Genomic DNA, 18713 nt, shown 5'->3' with positions numbered 1-18713 from the left:
TTCATAAATATAGCACCTTCATTGAGATCCATGAGTTATTCTATTGAATTATTGAACCAGAGAGGGCCAGGGGAACCACTGGCTTAGGGACTATGAAAGTTCAGCTGCCATCTTAAGTGAGGGCAGTCTTGTGGAAGACTGAGCCTTAAGCTTGTGGGGTCTGCAGTAACTTCACGTGGTTATGTCCGAATTGTATTGCTGTATATTCAGATGTGTTAGACCAGATGGGACGAAATAGAAGAGTGACTCTTTACAGAAAAAGTATAGCAATCTTTCCATGTTCCAAGTTTTTCTTGATTCCCTGCCCCCACCCCCCTGCAGAAAACCGGCTTTTGATTTCATTGATTTCCACAGTCTTTAGGGTTCACATCTTTATATCATTTTCTTCCTATGCTGATTTTGTACAGCAAAGATTCAGCCATATATATATATATATATAAAAGATTCTTTTCTGTTATAGGTTAGTACAAGATACTGAATTTAGTGGTCCTTGTTTTTCTATTTTGTATATAGTAGTGTGTATCTGTTAATTTCAAACTTCCAATTTATCCCTTTCCCCCTTTCATCTTTGGTAACCAGAAATTTATTTTCTGTCTGTGAGCCTATTTCTGTTTTGTAAATAAGTTCATTTGTATCATTTTCTTAGATTCCACATGTAAGTAATGTCTTATTGTGTTTGTCTTTCTCTGACTTACTTCACTTTGTATGATAATCTCTAGGTCTATTCATGTTGCTCCAAATGGCATTATTTCATTCTTTTTTATGGTTGAGTAAATAATATACTCCATTGTGTGTGTATGTATGTGTGTGTGTGTGTATATATATATATACATATATATACATATATCAGCTCAGTCAGTAAAGAGTCTGCCTGCAGTGCAGGAGATCCAGGTTCAATCCCTGGGTCAGGAAGATCCCCTGGAGAAGGAAATGGCAACTCACCCCAGTATTCTTGCCTCGAGAATCCCATGGACAGAGGAGCCTTGCAGGCTACAGTCCATAGGGATTACAAAGAGTCGGGCACGACTGAGTGACTAACACTAATACATCTTCTTTATCTATTCATCGTGTATGTGTGTCTGTATATATATATCACATCTTCATTGGAAGGAGTGATGCTGAAGCTAAAACTCCAATACTTTGGCCTGATGTGAAGAGCTGACTCATTTGGAAAGACCCTGATGCTGGGAAAGATTGAAGGTGGGAGGAGAAGGGGATGACAGAGAATAAGATGGTTGGATGGCATCACTGACTCAATGGACATGAGTTTGAGTAAACGCTGGGAGTTGGTGGACAGGAAAGCCTGGCCTGCTGCAGTCCATGGGGTCACAAAGAGTCAGACGCTACTGAGCAACTGAACTGAACTGAACTGATCACATCTTCTTTATTCATTTGTAGATGGACACTTAGGCTGCTTCAAGTCTTGGCTATTGTCAATAGTGCTGCAGTGAACCTAAGTGTGCATGCATCTTTTTGAATTATGGTTTACTCTGGATATATGCCCAGGAGTGGGATTACAGGATCATATAGCAGATCTGTTTTTAGTTTTTTAAGAAACCTCCATACTCTACTTCATAGTAGCTGCACCAATTTACATTCCCACCAAGAGTGTAGGAGCGTTGCTCTTTCTCCACTCCATCTCCAGCATTTCCTATTTGTAGACTTTTTGATGATGTCTGTTCTGACTGGTGTGAGGTGATATCTCATTGTAGCTGTGATTTGCATTTCTCCAATTAAAAATGAAAGTGTTAGTCATTCAGTTGTGTCTGACTCTTTGAGACTCCCTGAGCTGTAGCCCACTAGGCTCCTTAGTTCATGAAATTCTCCAGGCGAGAATACTGGAGTGGGTTGCCATTCCCTTCTCCGGGGGATCTTCCCAACCCAGAGACTCAACCTGGGTCTCCTTCATTGCAGGTGGATTCTTGACTGTCTGAGCCACCAGCAAAGCCACATTTCTCTAACAATTAGTTATGTTGAGCATCATTTCCTGTGTCTGTTTACCATCAACACAGCAGTTTTTCAGTCCTCTCAGGGGACCTAACATAGAAAGATGATCTCAGAAGTTAATTCAGAAGAGGAAGAAACTTGTTAGTGAAAAAAATGTGTTTTAAAATACACATTTTAAAGCTAGAATTCTAAACGAGGTTATGAAGTCTGATCCTGAAGTCATGAAGAACAGGATAGTAAAGTAAAGTAGTAGTTCTACTTGTTAGTGATGTCACTGTAGCCCTTTTTGAGAAAAAGTGCTGTGATTAGATGATCTGAAGAAGTCTGTTGCAGTTCTGTAAAATCTAAGGTAAGTTATTTCCCTGAAGGTGGTAGGGAAAGCTATTTTATTGCTAATGAAAAGCTGATGAGAGAGTTATTGCTGCAGGATTGATCCATTGCCCTTTTCAGAAGCTCTGAGATTCTCAGACCTAATGGATGGAAAAGAGCATAAATAACAGAGTTAGGTAGCTAGAGTTTAAAATTTGAAAGAAACATTCGATGGCTTGACATAGGTTGTCACTTATGTTTTGTGGATGCCCTTCTAAGCAAAGCGTTAGGGGAATTCTTGGCCAATTTCTCTGTTGGTGTGCTGAGAGCTTAGTTCATGTGTTTGGCATTAAATAGAGCTTCCATTAATTGATCAGAAAAGTGCTTGTATATCACTAGGAAGTATTGAAAAAGCCCACTTTAAAGGAAATTTTAGTAGTTAATTTCTATGCTGCCATAACTTTGATCCCATTGATCTTCTTATAGCCATTATGATGTCTGTCTTCTAGCCTGAAACTCTGAGCAGATACTCTATGGTATTTATTTTTGTATTCTCAGGGCTTAGCGTGATACACTGCTTAATAAATTTGTGTTGAATGAATGAATAATTAAAGGAACCTTTATTCCTTTTTGGCAGGACATAGGGAACCCAAAAGATTAAGCTCAATTAAACTTCAGGAATACTGAGAAAATTCGCATTTAAAAAAAGATGTAATGTCAAATTGTGTATTACATTTCAAGTCTGTTTTGTTCAGCTTCACCTTAGATATTTACAAGTGTTTAATAAGCTATGAATAAATAAGTAATACATATTTTCAATTTAATAGTTGATACTCTGAGTTACAATCATACTTTGTTTCTCTATGTATTCAGCATTAATATAACAAGTAAGACTATGTAGGTAGTTTCTTCTCGACATTATCCTCAATTCCATTCAATTTTTGGTCAGACATTCAATTTTTAGTCCCCAGCACAGCACTTTTCAAGGTTTGCCTCAAGATTAAAGGAGAACCTCTAAAATGTTAATTGTACCCAACATATAACATTTATTGTATGCTTTTCTTCTAATAAATACATAATCAGGACAAAAACCTTGAAAATCTGGGAAAAGCACAAATGAAAAAAATATCCATAATCCTATTACCCCATTTTGGTGTGTGCCCTTTTCATATTATAAAGCTACAAATAGCTGTTTAAAATAATAGGTAAGAGGGGCAGTGTGGGTGTTGTAGAAGGGGTACAGTGAACAGCTGGCGATGAGTTCTCTTCTGGCTCTGCCATTAGCCAGTATGACCTTGGGAAAGATCTTTTATCTCTCTGGAGTTCTGTTCCTTCGTTTATAAAGGGATTGTCATAGTATCTAAGGGCCTTTTCTCACTTAAAAATTCTGATTTCATTGAAATTGAACACCTTTGAAGACAGATTTCAGAAGAATGAAACTGAAAATGTGTTAAGTCTGTTCATCTTAATTATATGGCAGATTTAACAATCTTGAACTGGTATACATATTTTTTTGCTAATGTTATTAGGTTCTATTATTATGAAGCAGTTATACTTAAAGTAGCAAATTTCTCTTGAAACAAGAACCACAATCTGAATTCCAGATGAAGGTATTTGAGCTGATAAATATGTTTTCAGAAAAATGTTATATAACAGTTCTCATAAGCTTTTGTTGTTGTTGTTCAGTCTGTAAGGCATGTCCAACTCTTTGCGACCCCATGGACTGTAGCACACCAGGCTCCTCTGTCCTGCACTATCTCCTGGAGTTTGCTCAAATTCACGTCCATAAGCCTTTAGGTGATCAGAAATAAATACAGTATTGCCACTATTTTAGGTACATGGTAATTTATCAAAACAGCCTACCAAGGCAAAATATCAAAGCAGCTATTTTACTTGATTCTTTTTGCACCTCCAGAAAATTGGTTTTGTCTTCTCTCCCCCTCTTCCATGCATACTGTTTGTGCAAAAACTATTTTGTATGATGTGCCAAAGCTCTAAAAGTGTTCAGAGGTGTGTCTGGTTTATCTTAGAAGGCTGAGGTTTCACACTGAACAATTTCTGTGGAACAGTTAAGATGTCCTTACTTTTACCATTCCTTAGTTCAGTATGCATTTTAACAGTTATTTAAGAGTCCCCGTATGCTTAGCAAGGAATCTGAATATATGTGCCTTTTTCTCTCTTTAAAACCTCAGCACAATGCTGGTTATTCTATCAATACCGTCAAATGACTGGGAGCTGGAGTTGGAACAATATGTAAAAATACAGCTCGTGAAAGATTTCCTTTATTAACTGTCATCATTTGCAGAATATATGTTCAAATAAACGTTGTGTAATAACTAAATTTGAGATTAATAGGCCCCTTAAGAAACAGTGAAGTCATTCAGAATAGTCAGTGAAAAATAGGTTGTAAGACTGTAACGTGCACATATTGTCCTGCCTACATGCTCTCTCTGGTGTCATTGCCATTTATCACTGTCGGCGGGCTCGGTTCTCATTAAAACACTCTTGCACAAAAGCAACTTAATTTTCTTAAGAGGAGAGGACACCTGATTCAATTTAGCACCCAGAAACAGTAACTTGAATATATTTTTTCCTTGCTTGAATTGAGATGAATAGTTACAAATAAGAATAGCAACTCCCCCCATTCACCTCCAGATTAAGGATGCTAAATAATTTTTTTCCAGATACCAAGAAATTGACCCATAGAAACAGACAGGAAATGTTGTTTAGTCTCAGAAAAGCACTCGAAACTTGCCTATAGATGGACTTCTCTTCATTCCTATAATGTTTTTAAAACATAGAATGAAAGTGGTCCTTAAGGTAGTGAATTTTAATGGTATATTAAATAATCTTTTGTTTAATTGGCAAATGCCTTGTAGCAATTCTATAGTCTTTATTTAGATATATTTGTTGAGAAGAAATATTCAGCAATGATTTTAAAGCAGTATTCTACTTTTTAGTCATTGGTGTTTAAAAAATACAATGTAAATAATGGAATCAAATGAAGAATGCCTCTTTCATGTTGAGCATGGTATATCAACTTGCATTTTAATTGCTGTCCTGTGTATTTACTTTTGTGTGGTATGGTTCAATAATGCTGCTGCTGCTGCTAAGTCGTTTCAGTCGTGTCTGACTCTGTGTGACCCCATAGACGGCAGCCCACCAGGCTCCCCTGTCCCTGGGATTCTCCAGGCAAGAACACTGGAGAGGGTTGCCATTTCCTTCTCCAATGCATGAAAGTGAAAAGTCAAAGTGAAGTCGCTCAATCATGCCCGACTCTTATCGACCCTGTGGACTGCAGCCTACCAGGCTCCTCTGTCCAAGGGATTTTCCAGGCAAGAGTACTGGAGTGGGGTGCCATTGCCTTCTCCATGGTTCAATAATACTTAACTGTTAATGTGGAAATGTATAACTCAAATTTTACTTGTTACAAAATTTATACAGGGAAAATAGTGGTAACAAAGTAGTCAGTACTAAAACGTCCACCTAAGGTGCTTATCAGCCAATTATAAGTTTTAAAAGACACTATAAGCTTTTTTTTTTTGAGGGGGGGGGGCCTTTCTATAGCATTTTGCAAAATACCTTACAAATAAAAAGGAAATATTTTGTATTTCCTTGTTTAATTGGAGACCAAGGAGAAGGAATTCAATCTTTGATGTCTTTGTACTTTTTCCAACTGAACCTATGTTTAGAAAGGAAAGAAATATTAAGGCTGGTTCCCTTTCTTGTGAGTCAGAAGCAGGAGTGATACAAATTCACATAGCTGAGGAACTTTTCCAGTGTAGGATAATGCAATTTTGATCTCCAACAACTGTCACCAGTATTCAATTTTTTTTTTCCTCTTGGCTTTTCATGATGTGGTATGGCATATGCAATAGTAACAAGAAATTATGCTAAATAAAACTTAATAGTCTGCTCAAGTTTATGTCTTAATTTATCTAATCTGACTGATTAGTCCTTTATTAGTTACTCCTTTGTTTATGAACGTGGTTGGATCAGTGAGGCTTCAAGTAATGGAAAATCTGGCTCAAAGTAGCTTGAACATCCCAAGATGCCTTGCGGTGGGAGTGGCTGGCATTGTTCTGTGGCCCAATGATATTAGAGCGGTTATCTCTGCATTGCTCTTGGCCTTTCTCTTCTGGATGCAAAGCAGCTTTTACCACTCTAGGCAGGAAGATGGAAGAAGGGCAGTGCCAGAAACTGTCCTCCCTAACCCCCCACCATCAAGCGGAAACCAGTTTTTATCTCGTTGGCCAGAACTTTGTTGCATGGCAACCCTTAGCTTTTCCTTTTTCATGTGTACTTTTTGTGTCTTATTTTAAAAAATTGTTTCCAGTTCTGAAGATGTAGAGTTAGTCTCCTATTTTCTTCTGTTTTGTTGTGCCTTCCAATTCCAGGTTTCTAATTTACGTAATATTTTCTTTTTTTAGCATATTGTGAAAAACTCCATTTCCCCTCCTTTTCCTAAGTGTGTTAGGATGGAGCTTCTGTCACATGTAGTTTTCTCACATTGTCTGTATTTTTTTCTATAAACTCCTGTTCAGTGGGGGATGTTTAATTGGAATCTACTTTGGTCTGGATTATGGAAGTAACTCCAGAGAAAAGTTTTGCATCTGCTTATTTCTGGGCCTCAAGAGTTCCACTCGTCTTTGAACCGCCTTTTCTTTGAATGAAGATGCTTCATTTCTTTGAGATGCTTGAATCAATGGTAAACCAAGTAAATTTCACCCTGTGCCCGCGCCCCCCCAACCCCTCCTTGATGCAGGCTCTGTGTTACCTTCTTGACTGTTGGAGAAGAGCTTTGTACTTGCCCAAGCCTGGTGGCGGCCCCTCCAGCCTCCTGTCCTGCTGGCCACAGGTGCCTCAGCTTTCTGCCCCTCACCCTTTGCAGCAAGGCCAGTGCACCCCACTGCTTCATGCGTGTGCGTCAGTATCACCCAGGCGAGCTCAGCCTCAAAGCCTGTGCTTGACCCCTCTGGCCTTGACTAACTTCTTGTTTTGTTTTAGCGCAACTGTATGTTTAAAGTGTGGTGTTATTATCATCTAGTGAGTGGTGTGAGTCCGAAGATTACATACGTGAAGTGCTGTCTCATGTACACCTTTCCCCCACCCCTACTCTCTCCCTTGACGACATCTCTGGCAGATCTCAAAGTTTCTTCGATCACTTTTTGTTACAAAAGCAGTCATGTTTAGTAGTTAAGTTCAACTTTCTAGTATTAAATGATTCAAGGAAGTCTAGCTTAACCAAGTTCCCTTCTTTGCCACCCTAGGCCTAATCTTTGGTTATGTTTGTTTGCTTTTCTTGGCGGGGGGTTGGGGAGAAAGAAGGATTTATTACTTGCAGCAAGTAAGGAGAGCATCAGAGACCTTTTCCCAAAGCAGTGTCTCCCCGAATTGCAAAATTGGGAAATTTTAAGCTAGGGGTACATGCATGCTTACGAAAATGCTTGAGCAGAAGAGAATTCAGCAGAAAACCGGGGTCTACAGAATTCAAGCTTTTGTTGATTGAAGTCAAAAGGATCAACATCATCATTCCATCTTCCACGTGGGGTGTGTGTGTGTGTTTGAGTCTCTCAGTTGTGTCCAACTCTGTGACCGAATGGACTGTAGCCCACCAGGCTCCTCTGTCCATGGGATTCTCCAGGCAAGAATACTGAAGTGGGTTGCCATTTCCTTCTCCAGGGGATTTCCCTGATCCAGGGATCAAACCCAGGTCTCCAGCATTGCAGGCAGATTCTTTACCATTTGAGCCACCTGGGAAGCCTCCACCTTCCACCTGGGTGGGGGTCTTTGTTCCTAGTGATAGGGCTTTACTCAAGCTCAGGTTCTTAATGTCTCAGTGCAGAAGGAATTCAGGAAGAGACAAAGTGATAGGAAAGAAGTGGATTTATTTAGAGAGAGATACATATATATTGTGAGCTTCCCTGATGGCTCACTGGTAGAGTTTGCCCGCCAATGCAGGAGATGCAGGAGACGTGGGTTCGATATCTGGGTCGGAAAGATCCCTTGGAGAAGAAAATAGCAACCCACTCCAGTATTCTTGCCTGGAAAATCCCATGGACAGTGGAGCCTTGTGGGCTACAGTCCATGAGGTCTCAGAGTTGGACATGACTTCGGTACTAAGCAACACCACCACCAACACAGAGTGCAGTCCATGTCAGAAGGCAAGAGCAGCGCTGGGACAAGCTGCACAGGGTGTGGGCCATCTCAGAAGGCGAGAGGCCCTGATCTGTGTTTTTAAAGTACAGAAAATTGGACTTGTTTCTTAATACTTCCATATATGATACAAATATAAACTTTTTTTTGGTGATAAACAGATAGGGAGGAGGGTGTGGTCTGTTTCACTCTTTTTTTACTTTCTCACCCTCCCTACTCTTCAGAGTCCAGGGTAGGAGTAGGACTTTTTCATTAAAGAGAGATGGACAGAGTCTGATGGTATTGGCGCTGTTCTAATCTGGCCCTCAGGGTCTGTGTCATAGGGGCATCCACCTTCTATTTCTTTTTCCAGGACAGGTTGGGGGAAGGAGTTCTTCAGAGCATACCTTCAGCCCCCACCCCTCCACACAGCCCTTCTTCTCTCATTGCTGGAGTCTCTTTGCCTTGGAAGACAGCTCTTTAGGGTCTCTCACAATGAAATCAAGTTTAATGGCAGTCCTCTGAGGCACCTGTTTGGCCCTTGCAATTGAATCTTGCCACATCACTGAATTGAAGTGTGCTCTGCCCAGTTGCCTACTTTCTTCCTTGCCCTCCCCTTGTGGTCTGTCCCTGGCAGCCTCCCCAGCTTTGCTGTTTCTGGTTGGGAAACAAGCACCTGTCTCTGGTTCATTATACATCCTCCCTGTGGCCCCACTGCAGTTCTAGGGAATAGACTGTGATGACTCTGCAGGCTCACACCGCTCTCTGCCCCTATGGCAGCCTAGCGAGTGCTTTGTCCCTCAGTAAATATCCATCTCCAGCCTGGGAGGTGTGATGGGCATGTCAGCTTTCTACCCTAGAGAAAGAGGAAAAAGTTATAAGACCTGCTACTTCTAGAAATTTCTTTTTATCTCCTCCAGAACTTCTAGCCTTTTCTTATATAGCCTGCCTATGAAATGGTTCCTAACCCCAACTTAGTTTTCATGTCTTTCTATAAGCTCTGCATGTGTGTGTCTAGAATATTACTTTGTACTAGTGGGATACTTACCACAGCATGCTCTTTAACTTAGAACATTATTAGAAATTCAGAGACAACCATCAATGTCCCATTTTAGCATTTTGGGAAGCATTGCTGTGTATGTTGACTGAGGAAGGAAGCAGGTTATGCAACAGCAAACACCAGAAGTTTCATAAATTAATTTGCAACAGATCATTCATACTGACTATAAATGCTGGATCTCATTTTTTTTTAATTTAGTAGACTGATAAGGGAAAGAAGAAGAGAGGTATTATTCCAGAATTATGAAAATTGTAGATACAGTTTTATGAGGAGAAGAGTTGGGTAAGACGCAACAGTGTCATACATTTGGAATGCAGTCACTTTATAAATGACTTGTTTATGTAACTCCAGAGCATGGAACACGGTCACGCACAGCAGTTTCAGAAGGTGAAGTTTTGGGCTTACTGTCAGGTAGGACTTCATAATATTTAAAGGCATTCAGCAATGCAAGTGCTTGTTTTCCTGAATTAGAAAACTCTCTGTTCCCATGCTGTTCAATTTTTTTCCTGTTGTTATTTTTTTTTAAGCTACTATTTTCTTTTCTTTTGTATTTTTGGCCATGCCGTGTGACATGCAGGATCTTAGCGCCCTGACTAGGGATTGAACCCGCACCCCCAGCATTGGAAGCACAGAGTCTTAACCACTGGGCCACTAGGAAAGTCCTTGTTTCTTTTAAAGAAGTTTTGTTTATTTTTGGTTACACTTAGTTTGGGCGCCCAGGCTTTCTCCAGTTGCAGCGAGCGGAGGCTACTCTTCATTGCAGTGTGGGCTTCTCCTTGCTTTGGCTTTTCTGGTTGGAAAGCTCAGGCTCTAGATGCATGGGCTTTAGGAGTTGCTCCACTCAGATTTGGTATTTTCCGTGTGCGGCTCTGGGGTGTGTGGGCTTCGACAATTGCAGCTCCTGGGCCCTAGAGCCCTTGGGCTTCAGTAATTGTGGAGCATGGGCTTAGTTGCTCTAAGGCATGTGAAATCTTCCTGGGCCAGGAATCGAACCCACGTCCCCTGCATTGGCAGGCACAATCCTATCCACTGAGCCACCAGAGAAGTCCCCCCCTCCTTTTTTAATTTACCTTTTTATTTTAAATAATTCCAAGTACGTTGTGAAGAAATTAATTTGTTATTGAACTTGCTCAATTTTCCAAAATAATTTAATACAGACATGCAGTAATATATATTAAACATTAGTAAAATACCGTATAGCAAGTAAATATAATACTAAAAGCAATATATTATCTAAAAATGTGTAATATAAAGGGAGTCAATCTACTCAGTATTAAAAAACCACCAAAAAAAAAAAAAACCCACCTCAGTTCTAGCTTTTTTATTTAGCATTGGTCAAATTATCCATCAAACATGATTACATTAAGGTATATACTTGGCACATGGGGTTGCTGAGTTAATATTGAAAATGTTACTGTTCAGGGCATTTAGTTGACATAAGAATTATTCATTCATTCTTTGATTCAGTAATATTTATTGGATTTACTACAAGTCAGATGCTGTTCTAGCCAGTGATGAGACAATCTTGTACATATTAGGCAAAATTCTTCTTGTGATGAAACATTCTAGAGGGGGAATGAGTAATTAAGTTGATTCTAGCAAATGAGATAATAAATGAAATCCTCTGTTTAAAAATAAGCGGATCCTCTCCAGTATGGCTTCCAGAAAACTCATATCCTAAGAGAGTCTGGTCATATATCCTGGAGGGTCCTCCTTTCAGAAAAAATTGTCTTTGGTGGCTCATGTTTGATCTTAGGACATGAAACTTATACATAGCTATGTTTGTTTGGATATAAAAATAAAAACGCATTTTTGGTTTATTTTCAAAACCAAGTATTTACACGCTGCAGACACACATAGAAGATGCCCTCTGTTCATCCTGGGGCTTCTCATACACCCAGCACAGGCGTGTGTTCTAGAGAGTTCTCAGCCTCCAGCTTGTCAGGCAGCAGAGTTATCACAATTGTGCAAACTAGAAATCAAAATCTTATTTAAAAATAAAACATGTATACATTTTTTTTAACACAAAGAGATTTAAAATGCAAGCAATAAATGGTTCAGCATCTCCTTGCTCAGAAATAGAAATTTAAAATGTTAAAAAGAAAAAAAAGGGGAGGGGGACAGAACAAAATGCAAAAAATGACCTCCACTCAGTTCCCTTCCAATTTAACCGTAGTTAAGAAGGGGGTTTTTTGTGATCCCTTTAGAAAAAAGTGTTTTTCATTCTTATCTGTGTATATGTGTGTGTGTGTGTGTGTGTACCTATACATTTACACAATAGGAGTGTGGTATGATTACATTCAGGGATTCCCTCATGGCTCAGGTGGTAAAGAGTCTGCCTGCAATGGGGGAGACCAGAGTTCAATCCCTGGGTTAGGAAGATTCCCTGGACAAGGAAATGGCAACCCACTCCAGTATTCTTGCCCAGAAAATTCCATGAACGGAGGAGCCTGGTGGGTCACAAAGAGCCTGGACCCAGCTGAGCGACTTCACCTCATGATTACAATAAGAAATACGTAATACATATTCCTGGCACAGAGCTCCTAAAACACTTGGATTTCTGAAGTGAAGAGAGTTGGCAAGGTGTCCTTGGTTATGCTAATCAGGAGACTTCTGGAAAGGCCCTAGCTAACCTGGCACTGGGGCTGCTTGCCAGAGGATCAGAGATGAGAAGGTTGGATCTCTTGGGGTGGGCAGTGGGGCTGGAGTTCAGTCATTAAACTTGCCAGTCAATTCAACCACCAATGAATTGGTTCATTGAACTATTTGGTTCAGTCCCCAAGGCCAGTGTTTAAATCAATCATGCTTTGTAATGGAGCCTCCATAGAAAACTAAAGGATGGGTTCTGAGAGCTTCTGAGTTGGTGAGCACTGGACGCAATGAGAGAGGAGTGTGATCAGAGGGCATGGCAGCACCAAGCCTTTTCCCCATACCTTGCCCTCTGGCTGTTCCTGAGTTATGGTCTTTTATAATATAAAATAATTATATAATATAATATAAAGCAGTAATGTAGTGAGTAAGTTGGTTTCCTGAGTTCTGTGAGCTGCTCTAGCAAATTAATCAGGCTAGACTGGACTGGTCATGGGAAGCTCTGATTTAGAACCAGTTGGTCAGAAGCACAGGTGACAACCTTGACTTGATTGGTGTCTGAGATGGGGACTGTCTTATGGTCCTAAGTCCTTAACCCGGGGAATCTGATGCTATTTCCAGGTAGATTGTGTCAGAACTGAGTTGAATTGTAGGATGCTGTGGCAGCGAGCATGGGGACACTCAGGCCACCCAGAAGTGTGGATGTCTGTGTGTTGGAGGAGGTGACTGGAAGCTTCTTGGAATGACAGTGCCTAAGCTGAGTCGCTAAAATACATGGGTGTTCCCTGGGTTGAGGAAGGCAGAGAGGCATGCCAGGCCAAAGAGCAAAGAGGTAAGGAACAGCATGAGTGCAGGGAATCATGTGGTTTGGCGCTGTCAGAAGATCTATTTTGAAGCATAAATGAGATGGACGGAGACATGTTCATGGACAGCTTTGCACTTCATGCTGGAAATTCCTCTTTAAGTCAAGGGATAGGCATGTCTTTATATATCAATTAAAAGCTCTCTATTTACCCGGAACCTCAGTCAGCTGTATCACCAATGGTTATCGGAGCCCACTGCATGGTGAATGATTTCAAATCCATCATTGCTGTCAGGAAAACAGCTAAGAAGATGGCCTGCAGCATCTTTGGATACCTCAGATATCTCATCACTGTCATCACCACCATTTTATAAAATGTGGGAATATAGTCAATCCACATGAAATATATTGCTTGGGTTTGGGTTAAAAGAACAGGATGGAGTGGTAGAATGGCAGTTTGATCTGATGAGTCATAGTTGATACTTAGCTTACTTTGACTTCCCAGTCTTTTTCCTTCTGATGTTCCACGTGTTTTTTGTAATGCTGGAGAAAAACCATTAGTGATCCTAGTATAAGATTGGCAAAAGGCCCTGAAAAGAAAAAAATTGAAAGAAGAGGAATCCAAATGGGAATATCTCATCCATTTACTAAAAATAGAAACTGGTTCTAAGCATAAGATAGAGTCTAGAAATAAACATTGTGGGAAAGGTGCATTTTTATAGAAAGGAAGGCAGAGTTCCCTGTTTATCTCTCCACAACTCATTTGTTTATTCACTTTTACTTATTTTTCTCCACACATAAAACTTTTTCCTGAATCATCCCAAAGTGGGATTCCAGGAAGCTGCATTAAATATGTTACTATAGTTTACCTTTGTCATCTGTGATGTTTTATTTAGCCAAATCTTTTTTTTCTTCCCTCTGCTCCCTGTACAACACAGAAGACCATATGCCATTGTCCCTGCCAGGGAGCAGAGGTTTCCCTGGTCTGTAGCTGAGTCTGTGTTGATGCCACAGAGGAGCAGTGGTCCAGTGCCATCTTTTATTGATAAGGCCAGCAAAGGAGAAATCTAATGAAATTATCAAAGCTTTGAATTAATTATGAACTTGAATAGGAGAGCTAAGCTCTCTGGAGCCAAGGATCTCATTACCCATGCACTCCCATTGCATCCTCTTCTGGAGCAGAAGGCATTTTCAGCTACATCTCTTAGCTTGGCTTTGGACCTTATTCAAACTTGGCTAAACTGACATCCTCTTCTTACTACAATGTGGCTGCTAGTGTCTGTGATGATTAATTTAATTTAATTCTGCTCTGGATCTACAGGAGATGTCAATGGGTTTTCTCTACCCCTCCTTCTGCCTTTTATTATTTTTTTCTTTCTCTCCTTTTCTCCCCCATCAAATTGGATATTATACAAGTTTTTATCTTTTTGGAGTCACGTGAGAAGCTCTCAGAAATTCAGGTATAGCTTCATGGAATATAGTGATTGATTTAAAGCTAAGAACTTACTATATATTCCCGGGATATTTAGGTAAGCACAAAGTCAAATATTTCTTCTTCAAATTTTGAACACCAAATGGAGTTTTTCGTGCCTGTTTCTACTTTAGAATTAATGGTGTAGCAATAACTTCCATGGGCTTAACAACTGTTCACATTTCTAACGTGTGTTGTATGATAACTGCAGATCTCACTGTATGAGTGTAGCTCATGGGACTTACGCTTTCTGATGAAGAGTAGTTCATGTTTGTTTGCGTTACAATTCTGGTATTCCTTTTCCAATAATTTGAATTTTCTTTCTTTTTTTTTTTTCTTTCTTTCTTTTCTTCCTTCCTTTCTTTCCTTTTGCTGCTTCTTTTTTTTTTCTTTCTTTCTTTCTTTTTTGGGTGAATAAATCAACCTGTGATTGTTTTAAGTCTCAAGTAGCAAAATCAATAACAACAAGGCTTTGATTTGCTGTTGGTGATTGTTCTTTAGTACTATCATATAGGTTCAAAGCATCTCATGGCAAGCCTTTTTGGCTTGCTTTTGAGACCCATTATTTATGAATTCCTAAGCTGCAGTTCATCTATCTTAGTAAACGACAGGCCATTGGCAATCATTGTAAGCAGTGACTAACTTTGCTTTACAGAGTCAGTGTTTTAAGGTTTTGAATATTGAGGGGATGGGAGAATGATAGTTTTTGCTTTTCCTTTTCCTATTTACTTTCAGTGAGTTTTTTCCCCCCATTTATTTTCTCTATAGGCAGCTGCAATATTTAATTCAGCCTTTGGAAGTTTTTTGGTAAGTAAACATGATTTAATTTGTCTTTTATAACTTTTGTTGTGATGTTTGTATGAAAGATTTAGTGAAAATCAGACATTTTTTAAAAATTTGGTTAAATGTAAAATCTTGAATCCTGTTATGTATCATTCTCCACACTGTAAAGAAAATTAGTTAATAAATAAATGTTCTCTTACAATATAATTTGGAGGCTTGGGTTTAATCTTCCATTTAATGGATTCAAGGAATCAATTAAAACACTATGTGTCTCCTTATAGAGGTTATGTTAATATATTGATCATTTAATGAGGTCTTTTAGATTATTATTATTTTGTATCAGTGGGACTGAGGATTTTGAAAAGGAAGCATGACCCAGCTGGTCAGAAAGGGAATGCTAATTAACTGTGGACATGTCATTTATTTTGTACATTTCCCTGTCAAAGAAGCTACTGTCTTAGATACTTCTGAGAAATCTATGTGAACATTTGAAATGAGGAAATAACTAACGAGTCATTTGCAAGAAAATACAGTGTTTTTGACATGTGAACTATAAGTTGTATATAAAAAGATTAAAATAGTTCATTTTTCATAAGTAGAACTATTGTAATTATAAGGACAATCCTAATTTAGCGTTTTTTAATCATTATCTCTGAAATAGATGATATGACAAAGACTTGGTTTGTGTTATGGAAGACTGAGAAAGAAGCTGAGTTTTCTGTCAGTTGAGGGTTTTATTTATACCCTCCCTAAAACTTGGCTCAAAATTCATGAAAACAAATTAGAATGCTATATATTTAGATATATAGCTCACTAATAGGGATGGGGTGCAGTGATTTACAAAAAATTGAGAATGGAATCAGTGAGGTAGATAAACTGGTTCATGAGTCTAGGCAAAATATCAGTTACCTCTGTTTAAAATGTTCTTTATGTCACTGGTTATTTTACGTTTTTAAATGTAGTTGAAGCTTTAAAACATGTTCCGTGGTGTTAATTCTGCACGGTGCTGTGTAACTTGTAATGTCCCCATGTTACAGAGCTTCTAGTGGTGACCTTCTGCGAAATACATGCTTAGATTCTACCTTATTTTTAAAGAAGTAGTAATGTTATTCTCCATGGTGTATTCTTATTATTGGGTTTTAGAAGAGAGATAATAGTCTATTTAATGAAAATGATCTCTGGAGCCACTTATTTTAGACTCAGTAATATTTTGTGGTCATTATTTCACGTATCCAAGTATTATTTTCTGAATGTTGTCACAATTGATAACATACTGTCTGTAAGATATGTCCTTGTTGGAAGCCAGTTTTTTTTAATATGGTTGGGTTCATATATATCCACTAATAAAACATGGTTTCTTAAGCTGGATCCCTTACTCTTTAAAATGCCTCAAAATAACTTTGAGGCAATTGTCTGAATAACTAAAGCAAAATACAGTCCCTCAGTTGGAGGACAAGCTCACTAAGTACAGTTTGAGCTGTGCATTGACTGTATGAACAATAAATATATCATGATGTGTGTTCTACCAGGCCGAATTCTTTCATAAAATTCAATGAAGTCGAACTTGGTCTAGGGATTCTTTTGGGTTTCTGTTATGCTCTTTCATTTTTAAAAAGTCATGCATTCTCACTCCTTAGTCTTTTGCTCTTTTTCATCTCTTTACCTTTGTATTAATGAGTCAATCAGAAGTGTTTATTGATCTCTTACACACAGAGGTAGTTTTCTGAAGCTGTAGAGTTGCAAAAAAATATGACATCATCCCACTCTTCTATGAAGGTAACACAGAAGAAGAAATACAAAAAGCTAAGAAACCAAACAAAAGATGTTAGTAGATGATATATGATTGTCAGATATGAACTCTGAGTTGAAAGGTTGGACAGAAACAATTTTGCTGTTGGACCTTGAAGTGTGATAGGACTTAGCTAGTAAAGAAGAAAGGAGAGGAAAAGGTGTGAGCAGTGGCAGAGAGGCAGAATCGATCCATTTTTTTACTTTCCTTCCTTTTTCTTTCCCAAAGCTGAAAATTACCAGAAGGGTTGAGAATAAAAGTTAGGACTGGAGATGTTTTGTTCCAGTGTTATAAGAGAAATAATTATATTTTCACTTTTTTGTTCTTCTCTATAGCTATAAGCTGGAGAAGGCAATGGCACCCCACTCCAGTACTCTTGCCTGGAAAATCCCACGGACGGAGGAGCCTGGTAGGCTGCAGTCCATGGGGTCACGAAGAGTTGGACACTTACTGAGCGACTTCACTTTCACTTTTCACCTTCATGCATTGGAGAAGGAAATGGCAACCCACTCCAGTGTTCTTGCCTGGAGAATCCCAGGGACAAGGGAGCCTGGTGGGCTGCTGTCTATGGGGTCGCACAGAGTTGGACACGACTGAAGCGACTTAGCAGCAGCACCAGCATAGCTACAAACAAACCTTATGAACTATATGCAAGTTTGAACTAAATCAGTTAGAACTTAAATCAGTTAGTTAGATTCAGCTTATTTACCTGAAAAAAGATAATAGTGACTTGGACAAGATAAAAGTTTGTTTCTCTATTATGTAAAATTTGGAAGGAGGCTGTCCAAGTGTGGTATGGTCAGAAAGAGCTTTCTCCTCCAGGATCCATAGCCTCATGGTCCAAGATAGCTGCTGGAGCTCCAGCCTGAATAGCAAGGGCTTTACCTTGGGAAAGCGTGAAAGAGCTCTCCTGAAACCTAAGTCTGCTTTCTTTAAACAGCATTCCTGGAATTCCAACACTGTACTTGTAGTAATATCTTATTGTAGAACTTAGCCTTATGGTCCTACCTAGCCACTGGAGAGGTTGGGGCATGTGGCAATTTGCTAAGGGCTATAAATTGGATTTCTTTAACTAAGAAAAAAGAATGTATAAGAGACAGCTAGTCCTTTCTGCAAAAGAGCAGTGTACAACAACTGTCAAGTGTTTCAATTAAGAGATTAAGCTCCATTGAATAATATGAGATGGCTTCAGGGAGAAGTTGGTGCTTGAGTTGGGCTTATTTCAGAGGAAGAAAATTCCAAACTATACCCTACATGTTTTATTTTGTTACTCCTAAAGGGTGGTATTTGTTAGAGTGGTTTTTAGAATATTTTCTTACATATGAAAAGCATCCATCTATCCTTAAAATTTAGGATTATGGATAGTAGCATGGATTCTTGAATTAGACAGTCTGGATTTTAAATCCTTACTTGACTGAATACTATTCTAACCACAAAACCTTCCCTATATATAAAATGAGGTAATGATAAATTGTACAGTTGAAGTAAGGATTAAATGGGATAATCTATATAAAATGCTTGAATGATGTAGTAGAAATAACTGGCTTAGGTTTCGTCGAAGTTCTGCCATGGATTGTTGCTGCATGACCATGGACATTTATAAAATGAAGAAACAGGTTATCTGTGACCAAGTCCTATAATTCTGAAATACTGATTCAGTGATTATTCTCTGGTTTTGACTGACTATTTCTTTTGTATTTGCAACATAGAGTCTGAGAAGGCTGTTTCCTTCAGATTACATTAAAACTTTGAATGAAAGGCTTTTATAAGATGAATTATTGAAGAAAGAACTCTTTGGGCATCCTTGTTGATTATCAGATATTGTGAG

The 18713-nt window shown here is 38.9% G+C and overlaps 1 protein-coding gene across 1 annotated transcript in view; it reads left to right on the top strand.

The window, feature by feature from the left end:
- The window catches only part of SLC10A7 (solute carrier family 10 member 7), a 322736-nt gene that overhangs the window by 92665 nt on the left and 211358 nt on the right, over positions 1–18713 (top strand). Inside the window, exon 5 of the mRNA XM_027567465.1 lies at positions 15082–15120. Coding sequence (XP_027423266.1) covers positions 15082–15120 — 39 coding nt within the window. The remainder of the gene's footprint in view (positions 1–15081; positions 15121–18713) is intronic.

Source organism: Bos indicus x Bos taurus, chromosome 17 (assembly GCF_003369695.1).
Source record: "Bos indicus x Bos taurus breed Angus x Brahman F1 hybrid chromosome 17, Bos_hybrid_MaternalHap_v2.0, whole genome shotgun sequence".
NCBI lineage: Eukaryota > Metazoa > Chordata > Mammalia > Artiodactyla > Bovidae > Bos > Bos indicus x Bos taurus.
The sequence above is the reverse complement of the archived record's forward strand: the minus strand, read 5'-3'. Positions and strand labels throughout refer to the sequence as shown.